Genomic DNA, 19628 nt, shown 5'->3' with positions numbered 1-19628 from the left:
TTAGCTGTGCAGTGTGAGAGGAAACCTATTGAAGTGTCCAGAGAAAAATCTTCAAACTGTGCAGCTTCTACAGAGAAAATCTACATTCGGAAAGATCTTCGTAGCCCATTAGCTGCAACTCCAACTTTTGTAACAGACAATGAAACAGCAAGGTATGTAAATTCTACTCAGAAGCAGCTATCTGTGTTTCCCGAAACAGGAAAAATTAATTTTAAAATTAATCAAAATTAAAATGTGTGCTGTTTTGTGTCAGATCAACAGGTCTGCTGGAATCAGGAATGTTTGTTAACATTCATCAGTCTGCAATAAAAAGTGAGCCTACGGTGCTGATGACTCCAGATAAGGTATATGATAATATGACTGATATATTAATTAGTGTTGTTTACTGTAATTGTTTATGTAGAGAGGGATGGGTGTTCTGTTTTGTTGTACTTCTGTTTTGTTAAATTCATTTTTAAAACACTCCTTTTCAACATCTGGTGTTGTTGCAAATGCCTTCTCTTTACAAGAACGCTTTTAGCCTTGATAGTAAAAATGCTAAAAACTCTACAAAGTAAAGGCCTTCCTCCACATTTTTTTAAGGGCTGCGTTATTTTTCTTTGTATTGGGCAATCCTCACACTTGGGTATTTCTTTTGTACCAATAAAGTGAGGTGTTTGCGGAACCTCACATGGCATTATCACAGTGCATTTCATAAATACTGTTAGGTTTTTTTCCCCTGAATCACTCATTTTTTTGGCAAAGCTAATAAGAGCTATCTCAGCAACAATCTTATTTCTAAGCTGATTTTCCTTTGTTTCCATTTTGTCACACTTACTGATCCACTAAAGCCATGTGATAACTTCCCTACACATGCACAGTAGGAAGCCTTTGTATTTTTCTAGCTGATATTAAATTACCTCATACTGTTTTCATGCGTTTTGCCTCGCTTGCTCTGTCTGCAAAGGGCCCCATCAGAAGTTGTTTATTCCATTTCACTTTTCTGGCTCTGTCTGTAGACTATGACAGTGCAAGCTAAATGACATGTAGCATGCTGGTGTTAGCAGCAGCGTACTTGTCTGTAATCATGCACTTTCCTTATTACTGGGGGGGGCAGAGTGGGAAACCTGTCTTACTGCCTCTCTGAGTTGCTGGTCACTACTGAATCACCTTGTTCCCTTGCAGTTAAATAAAGACATAAAAACTATAAAGGCTGCAGCAAAATTATTTTTCTGTTTGCTTTTAAAGGTGACTTTTTATCTATTCCTTCTTTTCAAACATTTTCCTACCATATTACTACTGACTCATTTACATGAGGAAGGAAGAGAGATGCTAAAAATATAATCTAGTGCAGCCTTACAGTCCTGGTGACTGACTAGTGAGCGGAGATGATAAATTCTCTTTCTGCAGTTTCTTACCATCTGTAGCATTCTTTCTGAAAGAAACAGATAGCTATTAATTGTAAAAGTAAATGTCTAAATATTTCATATTTTAGAAGCAGTGCAGTGTCTAATTGCTGCATTATGATTACCCATTTACTGAAAACAATAATTTTCTTACAGGTCTATTCACTCGCTCAACTCTTCATTTATGTAAAAGTTAGATTCTTCTACTGCAAGTTAACTGCTGCCAATATGAGAGAATTAAAAACTCTACTTTTCCCTTAGGTTGAAGCATGTCAGGGGGATTTAAGTACATTGGCAAACGTGGTGACTTCATTAGCAAACCTCAGTAAATGCAAAGACCTGTCACAAAGCAGTACAGAGCTATCTATGATTGAGAGTTTAAGTAATGGAGATGCATCATTATCTGAACTTCAGCAAGAAGAACAAGCTAGTAGTGATGTTACAAGGTAAGGCACGTTACACTTAAAAATAAAGGTAATTTAACTGCATTAAAAATAACAGCCTGAGCTCATATAGAAGGTAAATCTTGTAAGATTCTTCCAAGTGAAATCATAAGGAAATTCTGTTTGAGAAATAACTACTTTTGGTTGTTTGTACTTGAAATTAATTTTAATATAAATCTCATAACTGATTTTCTTACCTTTTGGTTTTCCTTAACGTGTCTTAGATCTTGTACTATTGCCTAAGTACTTTGTATCGTCCTGTTTCTTAGATATCTCACCTGTGTAAGTAGTTTAATGCCTGTAACTATTAATTGTCTTAAAAGTTTGAAAAGCATTTTCTTTCTACACAAGAGAACTCACAGAATTCTCACCGTCAATACAAATACATTCATTGAATATCCTAGAATCATAGAATAGTTTGGGTTGGAAGGGATCTTTAAAGGTGCCATCTAGTCCAGCTCCCCTGCAATGATCAGGGACATTTTCAACTAGATCAGCTTGCTCAGAGCCCTGTCCAATCTGACCTTGAACATTTCCAGGGACAGGGCATCTACCACTTCTCTGGGCAACCTGTTCTAGTGTTTCATCACCCTCGTAAAAAATGTCTTCCTTGTATCTAGTCTAAATCTACCCTCTTTTAATTTAAAACCATTATCCCTTGTGCTATTGTGACAGGCCCTGCTAAAAAGTCTGTCCCCACCTTTCTTATAGGCCCCCTTTAAGTACTGAAAGGCCACAATAACATCTCCCCAGAGCCTTCTCTTCTCCAGGCTGAACAACCCCGACTCTATCAGCCTGTCCTCATAGGAGAGGTGCTCCATTCCTCTGATCATTTTTGTGGCCCTCCTCTGGAGCCGCTCCAACAGGTCCATGTCTTTACTGGGGTGTTGAGGGCTCCAGAGCAGTACTCCAGATGGGGTCTCACCAGAGCAGAGCAGAGGAGCAGAGTCACCTCCCTGGACCTGCTGGTCATGCTTCTTTTGATGCAGTCCAGGATACAGTTGGCCGCCTGGGCTGCAAGTGCACATTGCTGGCTCATGTCCAGCTTTTCATCCACCAGAACACCCAAGTCCTTCTCCACAGGGCTGCTCTCAATCCCTTCATCCCCCAGCCTGTATTGATACTGGGGGCTGCCCCAGCCCAGGTCCAGGACCTTGCACTTGGCCTTCTTGAACCTCATGAGGTTCACAAGCACGCTTCTTGAGCTTGTCCAGGTCCTTCTGGACGGCATCCCGTCCCTCAGTCGTGTCAACTGCACCACTCAGCTTGGCATCATCTGCAAACTTGCTGAGGGTGCACTCGATCCCACTGATGACGTCATTGATGAAGATATTGAACAGTATTGGTCCCAATACGGACCTGTGAGGGACACCACTCATAGCCAATCTCCATCTGGACATTGAACCATTGACTACTACCAGAGGGTGCAACCATCCAACCAATTCTTCACCCACCGAACAGTTCACTCATCAAATTCCTCTTTCTCCAATTTAGAGAGAAGGATGGTGTGGGGGACTGTGTCAAAGGCCTTACAGAAGGCCAGATAGATGACATCCATAGCTCTTCCGTTGTCCACTGTTGTAGTCACTTCATCATAGAGGGCCACTAGGTTGGTCTCAAATCATCTCCTTGTCCTCTGTGTGTCTTGAATATCTTACAAACTTGTGTCTTGCACTGGTTTTAACTGAGCCATTTTGGCAAGCGTATGTGTAAGGTATTCTGTGTAGTACGTACTCAGTTACTCTGTCAGTTACAATCATATTCTTCCTTGGTTGTCATCTCATGCAAGCTTCTGACAGCCATCCCAGCAATATTTCTTTACACACCATCTACATTGTACGCGCTGCTTTGAAAATGTACGTGGAGTAAATCCACCAAGGAGAAAAAGACTGATACATGCTGAAGTAGTTTGTATTGACTGAAATATGTGATTTCCCCTGTAGTCTCTACTGCTTTGTGTAATTGCAAGCAGAGTGCATTTGTTCTGCTCTTTTCTTTAAATGCTGCCTAGAAGGTCAGTGTGACTTTATATAGGTGCTGACTTGGGCCTTTGCTGTGTCCTAGGGAAAGAATATAAGAATATGCTGTGTAAATAGTATTGTTGTACGTGCCGATAAACTTCATTCAATACTACAGCTATTCAAAAATATGTACTAATAAGGTTGCACAATAATCTTTCATTTCTTTATTTCCTGGCACTTTCAGATGCTTGCTTTTGCCAGCCTGGGTGTTCCTGTTCTTTTTTAAAAATCTCACTATGACAAGGCACCAAGTTCTCTCAACCAGAGAGCTTGAAAGAGCTCTGACTCATCTTAATGCGTACGCTTGTCTAGTAGGTTACTTAATAGGTTTCCAGTGGGGAGGTTCAAGTTAAATATTCCTATGAAAGGGAAGTTGTTACCCAAGCAGAAACTAAAATTTTTATCTAAACCTTTGCTTTCTTTTCCAGGCCCTATGCCAGCTTGGTCTAACAGACACAGATGTTTACTGAAGAAAAGGAGGTTAAGGGATTTCAGGAAGCAAGTTTTATCCATCCACGTTTTTCATGTGTTATTATAAAATGTTATTATATTCCATTGCTTGCAGCTACAGTAGTTAAACTTTCATTTTTGTTGACACAAATTTAGTGTACAACTGCTGCTAGCATTCCACTGCTTTTATATTGTAATGTTATATGCCTTGTCCTCTAATGGCTTCATTATCTGTGCTCATTTTTACAGTTTATCAGCAGTCCCATATATCTGTTAGTGACTGGGCCTGATGAAAAGAGAACCAAAGTTGTTTCTAGCAAAGGATATCAATACCATGTATTTTAATGTTGATTATTCTTTTTTTCCTCAGTTTGTGGGCTAAGTTTTCATAGATTCCAGGCAAGCTTCGTTCTAGATTCTCTTTTTATTGGTGTTATCTTGCAACCATTGCTCATGTTGGACTTCATGTATGGAAAGGACCCACAGTGCTGAGCCGTGAGGAAGCAACGCTTCTATTGACTTCTGCTGGCTTACTACTGCCAGTTTATGAGATAGGAGGGAGAAGATTTCTTTGAAAGCAAACATTCGAGAATAAGTTGGAATATCATGGGCAGACATGGTTAACCAGTGTACTTGCCCACCCTGTTTAAAAGGGACTCTTCAGCCTATACTAGAATAAATACAGGATCGTGGCAGATGCATGTGATATTTACCTTTTGGGGAAAGGAGAGATCTTGTTCCTCTCACATTTCTGCTACATGAAGAGGCCTGCAGAGATCCTATTCTTCCTGAGAAGTTGCTGCCACTGAGCTGCTGAGTTTGCCCGTTCTACCTAAGGCTGCCAAGAGTGAGCCATGCAGGGCCTGAAATTCGTATCTCCTAGCAGGAGTCCAGTAATGTAACTTCTAGATCTTACCCATGAACGCATTCCCTTTATGCCTGCTTTCCTTATACTTGAGACAGAAAACATCCCAATTATATCTGTGTAGTCCACTTACCGTCTGTTTATTTCACTTTTGCATGCCGCAGTCACCCTCATGTGTACACATCAAGCTGTGCAGGCTAGTGTAGGACCAAAAACTAGTTAATTTACCATCTCAAGCCTGAGGCAGTGTCAGCAGCTCTTTTATTGTGATGTTTCATTTGGTTGTAAATGGTTATGTCAAACATAGTAAACATTTAGAATTTTTTAGCATGTTAATGAATTTATATCGCTAGGGACTGTGGGGGAAGAGCAGGTGGTAAAATTCTCCTCCAGACTTTGGCATTCAATCAGTGATTTTAGATTCTGTGGTAATAAATATGTCTCTATAAGTTGAGAATCAGGTCTACATACAAACTGTTAATCAGCTTTTGTAAAGTTTTCAGACCTCCGTACAGAAGTTTTTCATGCAACACCGTGTACAAATTACACTGTTTTCAGGATATGTCATCTGTCTGTAGGCAGTGTTCAAATCTGTATATTTTTGATCGAAGATAAATATTTTTTGGTTCTCAGGTGTACTCATGCACAGAAAAACAATGGATTTGTCGGCAAGCAGCAAAATAATTAATAATATATCTGTGCCCTTCCTGGCATCTCCACCATAACGTTTGTGCATGTGATTTGGTCTTCACAGGAGTCACTGCCTCACATCAAAGGATACAAAGGATGGTATTGAAAGCATAAGAGTGCTTTCTCTTACATATTTCAGAACAGTCTTTTCAAATTAAGCTGAATAACCTAACCACAACTCATTAATAAAAAAAACCCGCTTGTTCTCTTTGTGCATCATAACAGCAAAAAGCCTGTAAAATTTACACATGCACTAAGTTGCTTTAACAGCAGTCTGATGTCCTGAAAACGCTCATGCCAGCACTCCCGGTAAACATCACTAAAGAGATCTTGAAAGGCAAACTGTGATTCAGCAACACAGTCAATATGTCAAAACTGTGAATTTGTTGGCAACTAGCGTGAACAGAATCTGCTGCTAATTTTTGTTCCAGAGCCACTGTAAGTTGGAGTTTTCAGGGTTTTTGTTTGGTGGAGCGGCAGGAAAAGCATGCTACTAACTTCTATTTTCCAAATCCAGTTCTTTGAAACAGGCATCTAAGTACAGGTTTCAGACATGTGCAGCTTCATCCTAAATTGAAATGGTCTCTAAAAATTTATTTTCTTTTTCTTATATTATTTTTTTAATCTGTTTGTTTGTTTGTTGTGATATTGCAGGGCGTTTGATACTCTTGCTAAAGCATTAAATCCAGGAGAGACTGCAGCGTGCCAGAACTCTGAAAATATTGAAGCCGGTGTACAGCTGATTGGTGGAGAAACGAGCATGAATATCGTTGAAATAGAGGGGCCACTACTTAGTGATGCACATGTAGCATTCAGGGTACTTAATACTTTTTTACTGTTGACTACTTATAACCATTTTAACATAGTAATATAAAATAATGATCTGATTAAATCTTATATTGGATTTCTTAGATTAACTATTTGTTAAGTTACTGTCATTCATTTCTGATGGATGCACTGCCTTTGTTCACTGGTTAACTATTTGTTTTGGAAAATGTAGAGCTCTCTTCCGTGGTTTAGCTGCACTGTTTATTTTATAGCTTCTTACCTTAAAATACTAGGAAATCCATGTAAAAGGATTTACATAAACAAGAGTCGCACAAAGCAGAGAGTCAGCATCCACATTCTTACTTGTTAATAGGTGGATCTGATAATCTGCAACTGGGTTTTGGGACTCTTAAGTGTATTTGTCAGTTTCTCCTTTGCGTATATACCCTATTTTAGTATGGTATTAATTGACTTTAATCATTATGGGAAAATACGGTTTCTTTTTTAGTGAGCCATATATTTTCTGGCTTTATTTCTCATTTTACAAGGCTGCAGAAATTAAAAAATATTCATTTTTTAATCTTATTATTCATGGACAGATCAAAAAGCTTGCTCATCTGAGAACTTCTTCAGTACCAGGCATTTTATTAAACTTTGCCCCTCTGTGCTAGTTTTGGCTGGGATAGAGTTCATTTTCTTCACAGTAGCTGGTAACAAGCGATGCTTTGGATTTGTGCTGGAAACACTGTTGATAATATAGGGATGTCTTAGTTACTGCTGAGCAGTGCTTACACAGAGGTAAGGCTTTTCTGATCCTCACACCACCCCACCAGGGAGTAGCTGGGGGTGCCCTAGAAGCTGGCAGGGGACAGCTGACCCCAACTGACCAAAGGAATATTCCATACTATATGATGTCATGCTCAGTATATAAACTAGAGGGGAGACTGGCGGGGCGGGGGCTGCTGCTTGGGGAGCAGCTGGGCATCGGTCAGCTGGTGGTGAGCAAGTGTTTTCATTTGTATCACTTGTCTTTCTTGGGTTTTATTTATCTTTGTTATTTTTAATTTTTTAATTTTTATTATTTTCCTTTTCATTGTTCTTATGTTATTTCCAATATTAAACTGGTTTTATCTCAACGCACAAGTTTTCTCACTTTAACCCTTCCAATTCTCTCCCCCCATCCTGCTGGGGCGGAGTGAGCGAGCAGCTTTGTGGTGCTTAGTTGCTGGTGGGGTTAAACCATAACACCCTCTCATCAGCATGTTTTGATCACTCAAATAAACATCTCTCTAATGCAAATATCTTTTTTTTTTTTTTTTTTTTTAAATTGTGTTAGCCAAGCCATTATCTTAAGAAGCACTAATTTCTGAAGACAAAACTACAATGCTATATTTAGCAGTTTGGGGTCAAATCCTGCTTTCTTGACAGGTAACACCCCTGATTTTACTCATGTACGTTGAGAAAGGTAGAGCTGGTCCTTTCTGAGGTACATTGATTATATTTTTAGGACTTGGGTGCAGCTGTGTATTAGGCATTTTACTCACACATCAAAACATTTTTGATGCATTTATTTGTAAAATATTAATTAAAAGTACAAAACCAGATGTTTTGTGAAATAGAATTCCCACACACAGATCCTCCCCAGGAATTGTGGGAAATCTCTATTTTTTCAGGCCATTTTGCCACTCCTCTGGGGGAAGCTTTAGAAAGTAATGATGCCTCTGTGTTTGTTTTTTTTATATATTTATCTATATATAAATATAAGCAACTTCATTCTAATTACAATGATTGTTCTAAAACTTTTATTCTTTGAGAGTGTCTCAAAAGTTGGGTTTTCTTTGGGATTTTCCATCTCCAGGTGTCCCAGACATGAATATTTATCGAAGATAAAGATTCAAACTGTTTGCCTTTTTTATTGCTTTGTAGTTATTATAGAGTATAACAGTGTGGCTAATAACAAAAAAGGCAGTAATTCAATTTTATTTAAGGATTATCTCATGTTTATTTAAAAAACAGTTTTATTTTTTCACTTAAAAGAAACTCTGATTTTTTCTTACCATGTTTTTTATGAAGAAAGTAAAATAACTGATTTGCTTTTTTTTTTTTTTCTGGATTGCCAGCTGACCATGCCTTCTCCTATGCCTGAATATCTTAATGTTCACTATATCTGCGAGTCTGCCTCCAGGTTGCTTTTCTTGTCCATGCACTGGGCACGTTCCATTCCATCTTTCCAAGCTTTAGGGTAAGTGTTCGGTTACTCTGTTCACTCATGTTGTGAATACGCGCTTTTTATTTTTTTATTTTCACTGTCATCTTCAGGGACATTTTAAGATACAAATCTACTTGTTAAAACTGTTTTATAGATCTTCATCATGAAGGTAAATTTTCTTAATCAAAACTACTGCCAACTGCAGTCCAATTCAGGTATTTTGTTTGGGTTTTGAAGGAAAAAGGAGTAGATTTATAACAATCAAGTGCCTGCACACTGCTACTTCTTTAATAAAGACAGGACTTTCTATCATTTTTTAATAGCTACATCCCGAACTAAGATGCTTATCAGGCAGTCACAACAAAGAAACTCCTCTCTGGATCCCCAAATACTGTTAGCTTTATAGGTGAATTAGTAGTAATAATTTTGCCTTTAATAACCTATATGAAGAAAACGGTTAGCTAGATTCAGCAAGCATTCAGGATTAAATTGCTTAATTTCAGGGGATTTTCCAAAAACAAATGGTTGCTGTGACCAGACAGTAATAATTATTATTTTTACAGTTTGTATAACATCCTGCTTTTCCAGCAGAATTCAGTGGATCACTTAAAATTCTTAAGCCAAATGTAGTAGCACATTGCCGATCATCATGAGAAAACATCTCAAAACAGCATGGGGAAAAGTGATGTATGTTATTTTCAAAAGTAATTTTATGAAGACACATCAAACAAATAAAGATACTTTATCAGCTCTGACACAAATGGAGTATAAATCATGTTTGTTTGTTCTCACCTACAGTGTTTTTCTTTAATTCAATATCAAAATAGTGCATGACTGTGGCAGCAAAGAGAATTCCTTTTTAAAGTGAGGCATTGTCCCCTTTTCCAGGAAAGCTGTCAAAAGCAGGATAATCTGTGATTATCATTTGTGTTTACTCAGATGTTTAAGCCAAATGATTCTACGTTGTTTAAGGAAAGATACTATATTGTGTGTAATTGAAGCCCATGTTTTGGAGAAGGAAAAAGTGAAACTCTATAAAGTTAAACAATAGCAAGGGTAAAAGATCAGGTAAATATGATGTTTTATTTTAGTAGAAATTGTTGCCCCGCAGAATTTCAAAATACATAGGAATTAACATAGTACATTATATCATTATACGTTTTTAAAGGTTTTTGCAACTGAGGAACAGTACAAATTAGTATTATAACAATAAATGGGAAATTTTTTTAAATAATAAAACGTTGTACAGAAGACCTGTCTCTCCAAAAAGATTAACAAGAAATGCTTAAAGAAAATCTGCATATTTTTGGAATATGTTATTTTCCATTATATTTTTCTGTCTAAATTAAAAAAATGGAGGAGTAGGCTGTCTTAATAGTGTTAATATTCACCTGTGCTAGCATTTACAGTCCCAATCAAGATACTGGGCAACAGTATATTTAAACACCATTTAACATAAATATAAAGTTTTCCTTTTGAAGAGTTTAAAATACTAACTTTTTCATGTCAAGATTTATTTGAAATTAATGCAGCATTTTTAGTTTGAGCACATTATGTTCTATAATTCTGACTTTCAGAAGGGTGACTCATTTAACTTTAAAAATTAAGAGAAATTCATGGTACTAGTAATTGAGAGGAGTTGAGGAGCCAAAACAAAACCATAGTAATGGTTTTGTAAGGAAGATAGGTAATTGTATCCAGGTGGTTCCCTCCTCAGGCAATGTTTTCCTTAGTCTCGGGAAGACGGTTGGCTTTGGCATACCGATGTAGTTAATGATATCAAGTTAATGTTTAGTTCATCTTCCTGCGTGAGGATCTTTGTAGGCAAGAGATATTCCTACTGAAATGTTCATCAAGCTGGTTACAGCCTCTTAGTTTTTTGAGGCTGCTTAAGCTTGATCAGCCATAAAGTTGCTCTAGATAATACATTTATCCACACACATACCAGCTGAGTAGCCAGTATACCCTATTTTCACTGTTCCTCAGCATAGTCCCTTTGACAGGAGATGAATGGGGATGTGACAAATATGTGTAGAAGCTGCAGGTACAGTATTGTGTCTACCATAACAAGAACTGGATCATAGTAAAAAATAATGCCCTAGGTGAGCTCTCTGTAATCCAGTACAGGATAAGTCTATATTAATCTGTCATTTGGCATTTTAGTATTGCAGTAAATCATCAGAAATGTTCTTGAAGAGTTCATCAACGTTCATCAATGTTCTTGCAAAAATCCATTCCATTGTATTTTTGTAGCTTTAATGTGCTTTTCTTCTTTGATAGGTCTTGTGCTTCTTTTAACTTTACATTATTTATATTTATATTTATATTTATATTTATATTTATATTTACTGGCTAAAACTGTGAAACATGGTACCTGAATTTGACTCCTCACTGGTAGGATTTCCTTTTTAAGGTACTGAGCTCTTGTTAAGCTCTACGAGCTAGAGATGCTTGGCAATACTGACAGTAAGGTTACTAATATGGAAGTGCCTGAATATGGATTGATATACCTAATTTTAAGCTTCAGCATTTGAAAAAAAATACTGACTACACATGAAACTTAATTTAAGGACTAATTCTGCCAGCAGACAAATCCTCGTGACTTCTATTTATACTTAAAAGTCTGTATTTCAGTCCTGATTCCAAACATGAAGAGGATACAGAAAATAGCAGTCTGGAAGCTCAGGAACTTGATCTCACGTGTTCCATTTCACGTGTATTTTTGATTAAGAAATTATACCAACCTGCCAGATTTCAAGTAGAAAAAAAAATAGACCTTTAAGTCTATTCTACATCCACAATACAGGAGCAATGCAAACTTTTTTTGTCCATGCACGTAAATGTTGCCCAAAAAATAGTGTAAATCATAAGAAAACTAGCATAATGGAATATGCCTAGACAGTTCTCATTTACTATAACTTCAGCTTGCTTTTGTAATACAGATCTATTTCCTTTTAGATCATTAAAACAAAAATTACTTCTTTGTAAATGTCACTCTAAAACAGGTATTTTAATCCTAGCATGCAAATAAAAATACTTTTGATGCAGGGCTTCATTTTGGTACTGGTTGCAATGATTGAATTAGATGAATGTTTCATGAAGTGTTCTTCAAATACAAAAAAAATTGTGAATGCAAATGGCTGGTTTTATTAAGTGAAATTATGTATTTTTTAATAGACAGGATAACAGTATATCATTAGTAAAAGCCTGCTGGAACGAACTTTTTACGCTTGGTCTTGCACAATGTTCACAAGTTATGAATGTGGCAACTATATTAACTGCATTTGTTAATCACCTTCACGGCAGTTTACAGCAAGGTAAGGCGCATACTGGGCACATTCCCAGACTTGGGAAATTACTTCATGTTTTTTACGTTTTGAACTGTGCAGAAGTTTCTTAATTGTCATTCAGTTGTTAATGAAAATTTACTGTTTGTAGAGATTAGCAGTTAGTATTGAAACAAAATAATACTAGAAAAATCAGTTCCTAAGATGGAATTTGTTAGCAATTTTGCAAAAGTCAGCTATGCTAATAGTTAATTCCCCCCAAATTAAAAAACAAACAAACAAACAAACAACCCAAAACCAAACCACCACAACAACAAATCTTTCTAATATAGGTTAGCATTTACTGGGTTTTTTTTATTGAGTGTCTGTGTAATGTCTAATAGTGTTCGGCTCTTCTGTTAGTATACATCAGCTCAAATTTCAGGGAGCATCAACATTAAGAACACACATATTCACAAGTGTATTGTGAATATGATTCCTCTGTATCAAGGGTATAAAGTAAAGAATGACCCACCTGTCCTCGCTGTTCATAACTGAAATAAAGCAGCCTAATGCCAACTTGGTGATACGCTTCCTTTACCTAACTTGGCTTGCTGGCTTCCATATACTACCTTTAGACTACATGCAAATCATCAACAGACCTTCACTAAGTATACTTCCTTTCTTATTAATCCTACGGCCTGCATCTTTTGTGTGTTTTTCATTCCAAGTGAAGGAGGTGTCAGTTGGCCTCCTCTTCCATCTACAGGGAAGGAAATGTTCTTCTGAGTGGTAGGGGAGTCTTTTAGGTAATCTTCTTTATGTGCTCGTGAACGCTCACAAGATTTTCAGCACTAAAAGCTAACCAATCAAAAATAATGTAGTCTTCATCTGTTCATAGTCTTAACAGATTTTTAATAAGGTAGATGCACATACAAAAATCTGAGCATTTTCGGGTTTAACAAGACTTTAGGGTTATTTGCTGTTATGTGGATAAAAATTTGTTATTGCTATGCAAAAACAGATTGGTCAGCTGTAGAAAAACAGCCCACCAGACTATAAATTTTTCCTCTGCTTTTATGATGAGGGAATTATTTCTGAGGGGTTTTCATGATTTAAAAATATCCACAAGATCCTCCTGTAAACAACAATAATTTATCATTAAAACAAATTGATTAAACCACTAAATATTATGGATCAGCTAACCTACTAACAAATTGTGAATGTCTTTAGGAGGGAAGGAGGGATACAAATGGAATTTGGGAACTTGCTTTAGTCTACATAATTTTTAAGCATGTTAACCAAAAAGGGTATTGTAGTAATTAATAATGGTTTTATCATTATTACAAATATATATGTTTGCTATTTAATTTAGAAATTTGGTTTGAATGCAAAAATCAGAAATTTATAACCAATGTCTTCCAGTTGTGTAGTATGCCAGCTGCAGCATCTCCAAGAGATAACAAGTCTGTGTGGCCCAGGGACCGTACTTTGATGGATGATGGAAGGAATGGGATTTTCAGACTGCTTAGCTATTGCTGACCCAAGGGGAACAGCTCTGCACCAACCACATTCCCCTAGACGCAAATCAGAAAAGGTGTATAGTGCACCTTCTTTTTCAGCAGTGGCATGGTCTTTGACTGACCAAAATAGCCCATAAAACTGTACACTAACTTGTCTCATGGCACCTGACATAGAGCACAGATCTGGAGTAGCAGTGTTTTTTCTTTACTTGTAAATAATCTTTCCCTTCATTGATCCTTTCAAGCTCTAGTCCACCCCTGATTATGGAAGCTTTAGTGGCAGGAAGAGGCCTAATTGTACAATGTGAGGGGGAAAAAAAAGTTAAAAGAAAGATTATAGTCCATAATTGTTGGTGTCAAGATTATTCAGACCAAGCATGTGAGTTTATAGCTGGCATAGATTTCCCACTGTTTGAATCTAATACAAATCATTATTTTTAAAAATGCAGTGTGACCACATTTTTTGCATGTGTCTTGACTTGGAGGTTTTATATTTTGTGTGTGTGTTGACTTAGATAAGCTGCCAACAGACAGAGGAAAACTAGTAATGGAGCATATCTTCAAATTGCAAGAGTTCTGCAACAGCATGGTTAAGCTTTGCCTAGATGGATATGAATATGCATATTTGAAAGCAATAGTCCTCTTCAGTCCTGGTACGTAATTATTCAAATGTAAAACTTTACGCTATTTTTTGCCATATAACTTCTGCCTTCTTCATTATATGCCATTACTACTATCACCTGTAGAATTACTTACTGCCTTGCTTGTTGAGAAGTCTTGGAAGGTGTGTAATGAGGACTGTAGGGAGGGTTAATCTTTTAATGTAAATAGTTGAATGCTGTTTTGGAGACTTAAATTTTACTCTTGCCTCTGCCATTGATTTTTTTTATTTTTATTTTTACTTATTTATTTATTGCTTTTAATTCTGTGCCTCCTTTCTGGGGTACTTTTTCTGAGAACCAGCAGTTTAATTTTCAGAAGTGTTGCTCTTGCACATCCAGCTGAGATGGATTGAAGTTGGGTTTTTAATGTATGAAAGACTATCCCTCTGTGTATCGATTCTCAGGTGCAGAATTACAGAAACATGTCACCTCACTTCACATAGGTATTTTGAAAATAAATATGACATACAGCATTTCTGGTGAATGAACACCACAGACATGCCCTTATATTATTATTTCTGTCTTCTGAACAGTATTTACTTAATGTACTGCAAGTAACGTTAGTGCACATACTTAGACAGTGAAGATAAAATAAAATAATGATTTTTTTTTCCTTCTGGGAGATTAGTCTACAATACGGAGGAAGAAGAGTACTCTAGTTATTATAGATAGTGACAGAATGGTTAGATTATGTAACACATGCCTAGTCTGTAGAAAATTACAAAATTAATTTTATTTATTTGAAAATTGTAGAATTCACTTTTCACTAAAGGCATTCAGATGCTATATCAGTATACTGCAGGTCTTAGATTCATCATTCAGAATTTAGGGATTTAATATAAAACCAAGACCAAATCTTCTGATAAATGATGTATAAACCTCAAATACTTTCTGTATCTCCAGGAATTTTTCACTGTCACATTTAGAAAGCAAATCTTCAGTCACTCCATTTTGCATTAAAAAGTTTTAAAAGCATCAACAGCTTCCTTGATCCTCATTGCTCTGCCTTTTTTAGATGCTGATGTCCCATAGAAAAGATTAGAGCAAATTTTAAAAAGCTGTCTGAATCTTAGTGACCTGCCTCCCATCAGTAGTGTAGGATATGGAGGAGGATTGGCTATTTGGTTCTTGTCAGTTCTGTAAATTTATTAGATCTGAGGAGGACTTTATTTTTCCATTCAGTTGCAGCTCACCCTTTCACAGAAGAATCAGTTGAGGTGAGAAACTCTTTTGGAACTCGGACACTTCAAAGCTGTAAATTTTAAGCAGGTTTTCTCATACATATATATATAAAAGAATTGTAAGATTCCTGCTTTGCGGTTTCCCTCATATTTACATGATCTTTTCTATATGTAGTATCTACAAGGCATATCCACATCTCCCAGTAAAACTGGCAGCATCAGCACGAGCAGAAATTCATGGTACTCACCTAAGTGCATAACAAAACCCTGCATATCTTCCATTGCTTTTTTTCTTCTTTTTTTTTTTTTTTCATATTGCATTAATGGAAGACTTCTGAGATTAAAGATGTTCTTGCAAATGAGAGGCAGTATAAGTAGTATCAGAACCCTCCAGGAAAGATGATAAATTCCCAGAGGATATTCCAGTGATGTTCTTGTGTTGTGGATCAATAAGGAACCTGAGTGTTTTCACTATGGAACATAGTCCTGCTGTCAGTCCTCATGACTAGGAGAATCTTGCATGGTTTTATGTGTTCGCTTCTACAGTCCACTGAAGTACAGGAATGATTTCAGTTTTCTGATAAGCATTACCTACCGTGAGTTTAATTGCAATATTAAGAGCACTTGAAAATGTTTGCAATTTTTCTTTTCTGCTGAGGACTGAAGATTTGCCTGGACTTTTCACCATTACTTCAGAAGAGGCAGAGGGTGGGAGGGTGTTTGATAGATAATGCTTGCAGGAGAGGTAATTCTCCTTTAGGTGTTCCTTACCCCAAAATAGTCCTTTCATGGCATTCCCATACTCAGAACTGGTTGCTTCAGAAAAGAAACAAAATGATGGAAGAATACCTCAAGCCAATTTTTCTAGTACAATGTCTACTAGGATTTATGACAGAATCTGTTGGCCTGTCTAAAGAAATCAGTCCTGTTAGACACCAGATAATATTTCTCTAGGAACCTTACACTTGCAAAGCATTATTTACTTTTCCGTTTAGTCTGAAGTTGATTTCTCTCCTTCTGATTAGATTTGACAACACATGAGGTAGAAGGCGAAATGTCTTGGGAAAAGACTGTATCCAGTCACATGCTCACATGCTTTCAGGATCACATTCCTAATGATGTGAAGCTTCTTTAATGGCAATGTGTTGTCAATATTCTTGATCCTATGAGCCATATAATAGAATCTTCACATACCTGAAAGTTATGTTCCGTACCCTGAACAGAAGAGAAGTCCTGGAAATTATTTCACGGGCCAGAAATTACAATTTCAGGGATTTTACTGCTCTGCTACAGAATTGGACTAGGCTGCACATACAGCAGAGTCCTAAGATAAGAACATCTGCTTTGGTAGGCCCTGCTGATCTGTCTTCCATAGCTGGAGACTTGAAGATTACTGAAAATCTTCTATGCCAAGCTAGCTGTTTGGCTGTCACAAGACAGCCTTGGGCAAAGAGATGAGTGTAAAGGGAGTGCCTAGAGGACTTTGCATCTTTATAAATGGCTACTAGTGTACTAGCAGTTGCCTTCGAACTACTGTTTTCGGAAGTTGACTTCTAGCTGTGTTTCTGACGTTGTTCTAAAAGCAGCATCATGAAGTGATGCATATTTCATGTCAACAACTCTTCAAAGTGTGTTGCTTCTTTATGAACTTGTTAACCTCTTGTCCCCTGCATAAATTTGAAATCATGCTTTCAGAATGACTTAATTACTGTATAGGACAAAATATTCCTCTGTGAAATTATGTGTTCAGGGGAGTCCAATGAATCACATAACTGCTAAATTGCTCTGAAAGTTTCTATATCTGCAGAGCTAGACCAAAACCTCCTGGTTTTGTTGACAGAAGGCCATATATTTGGAGAGAACGAGTGACTGTTAGAAATAATCTTTTATCTGACATAATTTGGCAGCTCATTTATGATCCCATTTCTGAAAAATAAAATCTGCATGATTTGTCATGCTACTATGACAGTAAAATATTTACATTAAGATAGATGGATAATAAAAATTACAGACTATGTAAAGTGTTCAGAATTACCAGGTAATAATTTGTAAATGTGTCTTGGCAGTTAGGTTAATATCCTTTCATTTTAGCAAGACTTAGATTTCAAGTGTTTAAATCACTGATAAAAATTACATTTAGCACATTTGAAAATTTTGCACCAAACAGTTGAAAAAGAATGATCTGCTACAGATCTTCTACGGTTTTAGGAAACAAATGGTTCATAGCCTTTTATTCTACTTTTTCCACTGATCTTAATTTTATCCTTCACTTCCCACCCAAATGCTATTTGTGCATAAAATATTCCAATAAATGTCAGTGTATTGAAACAAGGCTGTTCTACTGCAACAGAGAACAGAGCTGTATCATCAAGATTGATGTAAATGTTGCAAGCACTGCATTTATTTGAGCTCTTCAAAATGTCTAGTTGTGTTTATAAAAAAATTAAGTAAAACATAAACATAGAGAAGAAGAAATATAAGGAAGTAAAGCAGTGTCCTCCACTAAAACTGTGAAGTTGCTACAGCTACCAAATAATGATTTCTGTATGCACGCAATTAGATAATCTGTATGGATTTTAGTGCATCTTATATAGAACAGGTATAACAATGTAGAGTGGGGTGTTTTTTTCAGATCATCCAGGTCTAGAAAATGTGGTACAGATTGAGAAATTTCAAGAAAAGGCTTACATGGAGTTCCAAGACTATGTAACAAAAGCATATCCAGATGATACTTACAGGTTTGTTACCTTATATGCTTACTTGATTTAGTCTCTTTTCAGAGCATCGGTGATACTGATTTGTACAATATTTCTTGTAATAAATATGTACATTTTCTTCTTAACTTCCTTAAAGGTAAGAAATTACCTTTAGAGCACTTCAAATATTATGCATGTATTCATACATATTATGAGTATTATTTATCTACTTACTCATTATTAATTTCCAAAATGAAATATTGGAAATAAAATAAATATTTTTAATATTTTCATTTTGAATTGTACCTACTTGGAATATTTCCTCATTTAGTCTAAGTCCAAACATTATACAGTCCATGTAATTGACAGGCATATTCACATTTTTTGTACTGTTGAAGATGTGACTAAACGTAAATTTAATATTCTACTGATTTAAATATTTAAGCCTTTCGTGAACTAGATAGAGCAAATTTTGACCAGTATTGTCCCTTGTTAATTTTTTATCATCTCTTTCTGATAACATGATTGTGAATAACATCAAAATCTGTAACCACAAGTAACACTTTTTACCAAACTTATTTTCCAGACTGTCTAGACTTCTTCTCCGATTGCCTGCTCTTAGGCTGATGAGTGCTGCCATCACTGAAGAGCTATTCTTTGCAGGACTAATTGGAAATGTTCAGATTGATAGCATCATCCCATATATTCTGCGAATGGAGACAGCGGACTACAACTCTCAGATAATTGGTCATGCCGTATAAGAGTAGCAGTGAAGGATTCTGTACCATGGCAGTCATGGTGATGTAAATGCATACCCTGTCTCCAAGAGATGGCAATAAGCCTTCCCATGCACCTTTCCAAAGAAGGCTAGTATTCCTCCTTTCCAGTACACTTGGGAAACGTGGTGGAGTGTATTAAGGAATATAGGATAACTTCCTATTTTTCATCTGATCTTCAAGGACTTGTAAATTAACTTGATATCTGAAGAAAGTCAAGAATTGTCCATCCTATTTTTGTAGATAGATGAACTTGGAATATTTGTTTATGAAGTCCAGGCTTGTGAAGAAACTGAAGAAGCTTTGACTGAACTAAGGTATCTCAACTTAGTTTGATGTTTTAGACAAATAAATTAACTTTCCTCTCTGAGTTGTGTTTTCAGTGTTTTGCTACTAGTTCTTTCTCACTGATCAAATGGAAAATACGTGATCAAACATTCTGAAAAGGCCAGTGTTTCCATGGAAACAAGACCATTATTTTCCTGTTGTTTTGAAGAGAGATTTGTTTCTTGTTGAATGAAACACTGGACACCATTACAAGTGCAGGGAAAGTAGAAGTTGTTCCCATTTTAAAATATTCTAATGATATGTTGATGCAGTTGATCAAAAGTGAAGCGGCAAAGGGTCAGTACTGACTGATTTGTGAATGCAAAGGATACTGTGTTGTAGTATTACATCTTGGTAGACATCAGC

At 36.5% G+C, this 19628-nt stretch overlaps 1 protein-coding gene across 1 annotated transcript in view; it reads left to right on the top strand.

Annotated features, from left to right (window-relative positions):
* NR2C1 (nuclear receptor subfamily 2 group C member 1) overlaps positions 1 to 19302 on the top strand; it is a gene marked incomplete at its 5' end in the record, with an annotated part of 38863 nt that extends 19561 nt beyond the window's left edge. Inside the window, 9 exons of the mRNA XM_082493389.1 lie at positions 5 to 152; positions 254 to 344; positions 1647 to 1831; positions 6509 to 6671; positions 8743 to 8864; positions 12009 to 12148; positions 14136 to 14273; positions 18096 to 18201; positions 18746 to 19302. Coding sequence (XP_082349515.1) covers positions 5 to 152; positions 254 to 344; positions 1647 to 1831; positions 6509 to 6671; positions 8743 to 8864; positions 12009 to 12148; positions 14136 to 14273; positions 18096 to 18201; positions 18746 to 18920 — 1268 coding nt within the window. The 3' untranslated portion in view covers positions 18921 to 19302. The remainder of the gene's footprint in view (positions 1 to 4; positions 153 to 253; positions 345 to 1646; positions 1832 to 6508; positions 6672 to 8742; positions 8865 to 12008; positions 12149 to 14135; positions 14274 to 18095; positions 18202 to 18745) is intronic.
* Positions 19303 to 19628: the final 326 nt, after the last annotated feature.

This window comes from Vanellus vanellus (genome assembly GCF_965231255.1).
Source record: "Vanellus vanellus genome assembly, chromosome: 1".
Classification (NCBI taxonomy): domain Eukaryota; kingdom Metazoa; phylum Chordata; class Aves; order Charadriiformes; family Charadriidae; genus Vanellus; species Vanellus vanellus.
The sequence above is the reverse complement of the archived record's forward strand: the minus strand, read 5'-3'. Positions and strand labels throughout refer to the sequence as shown.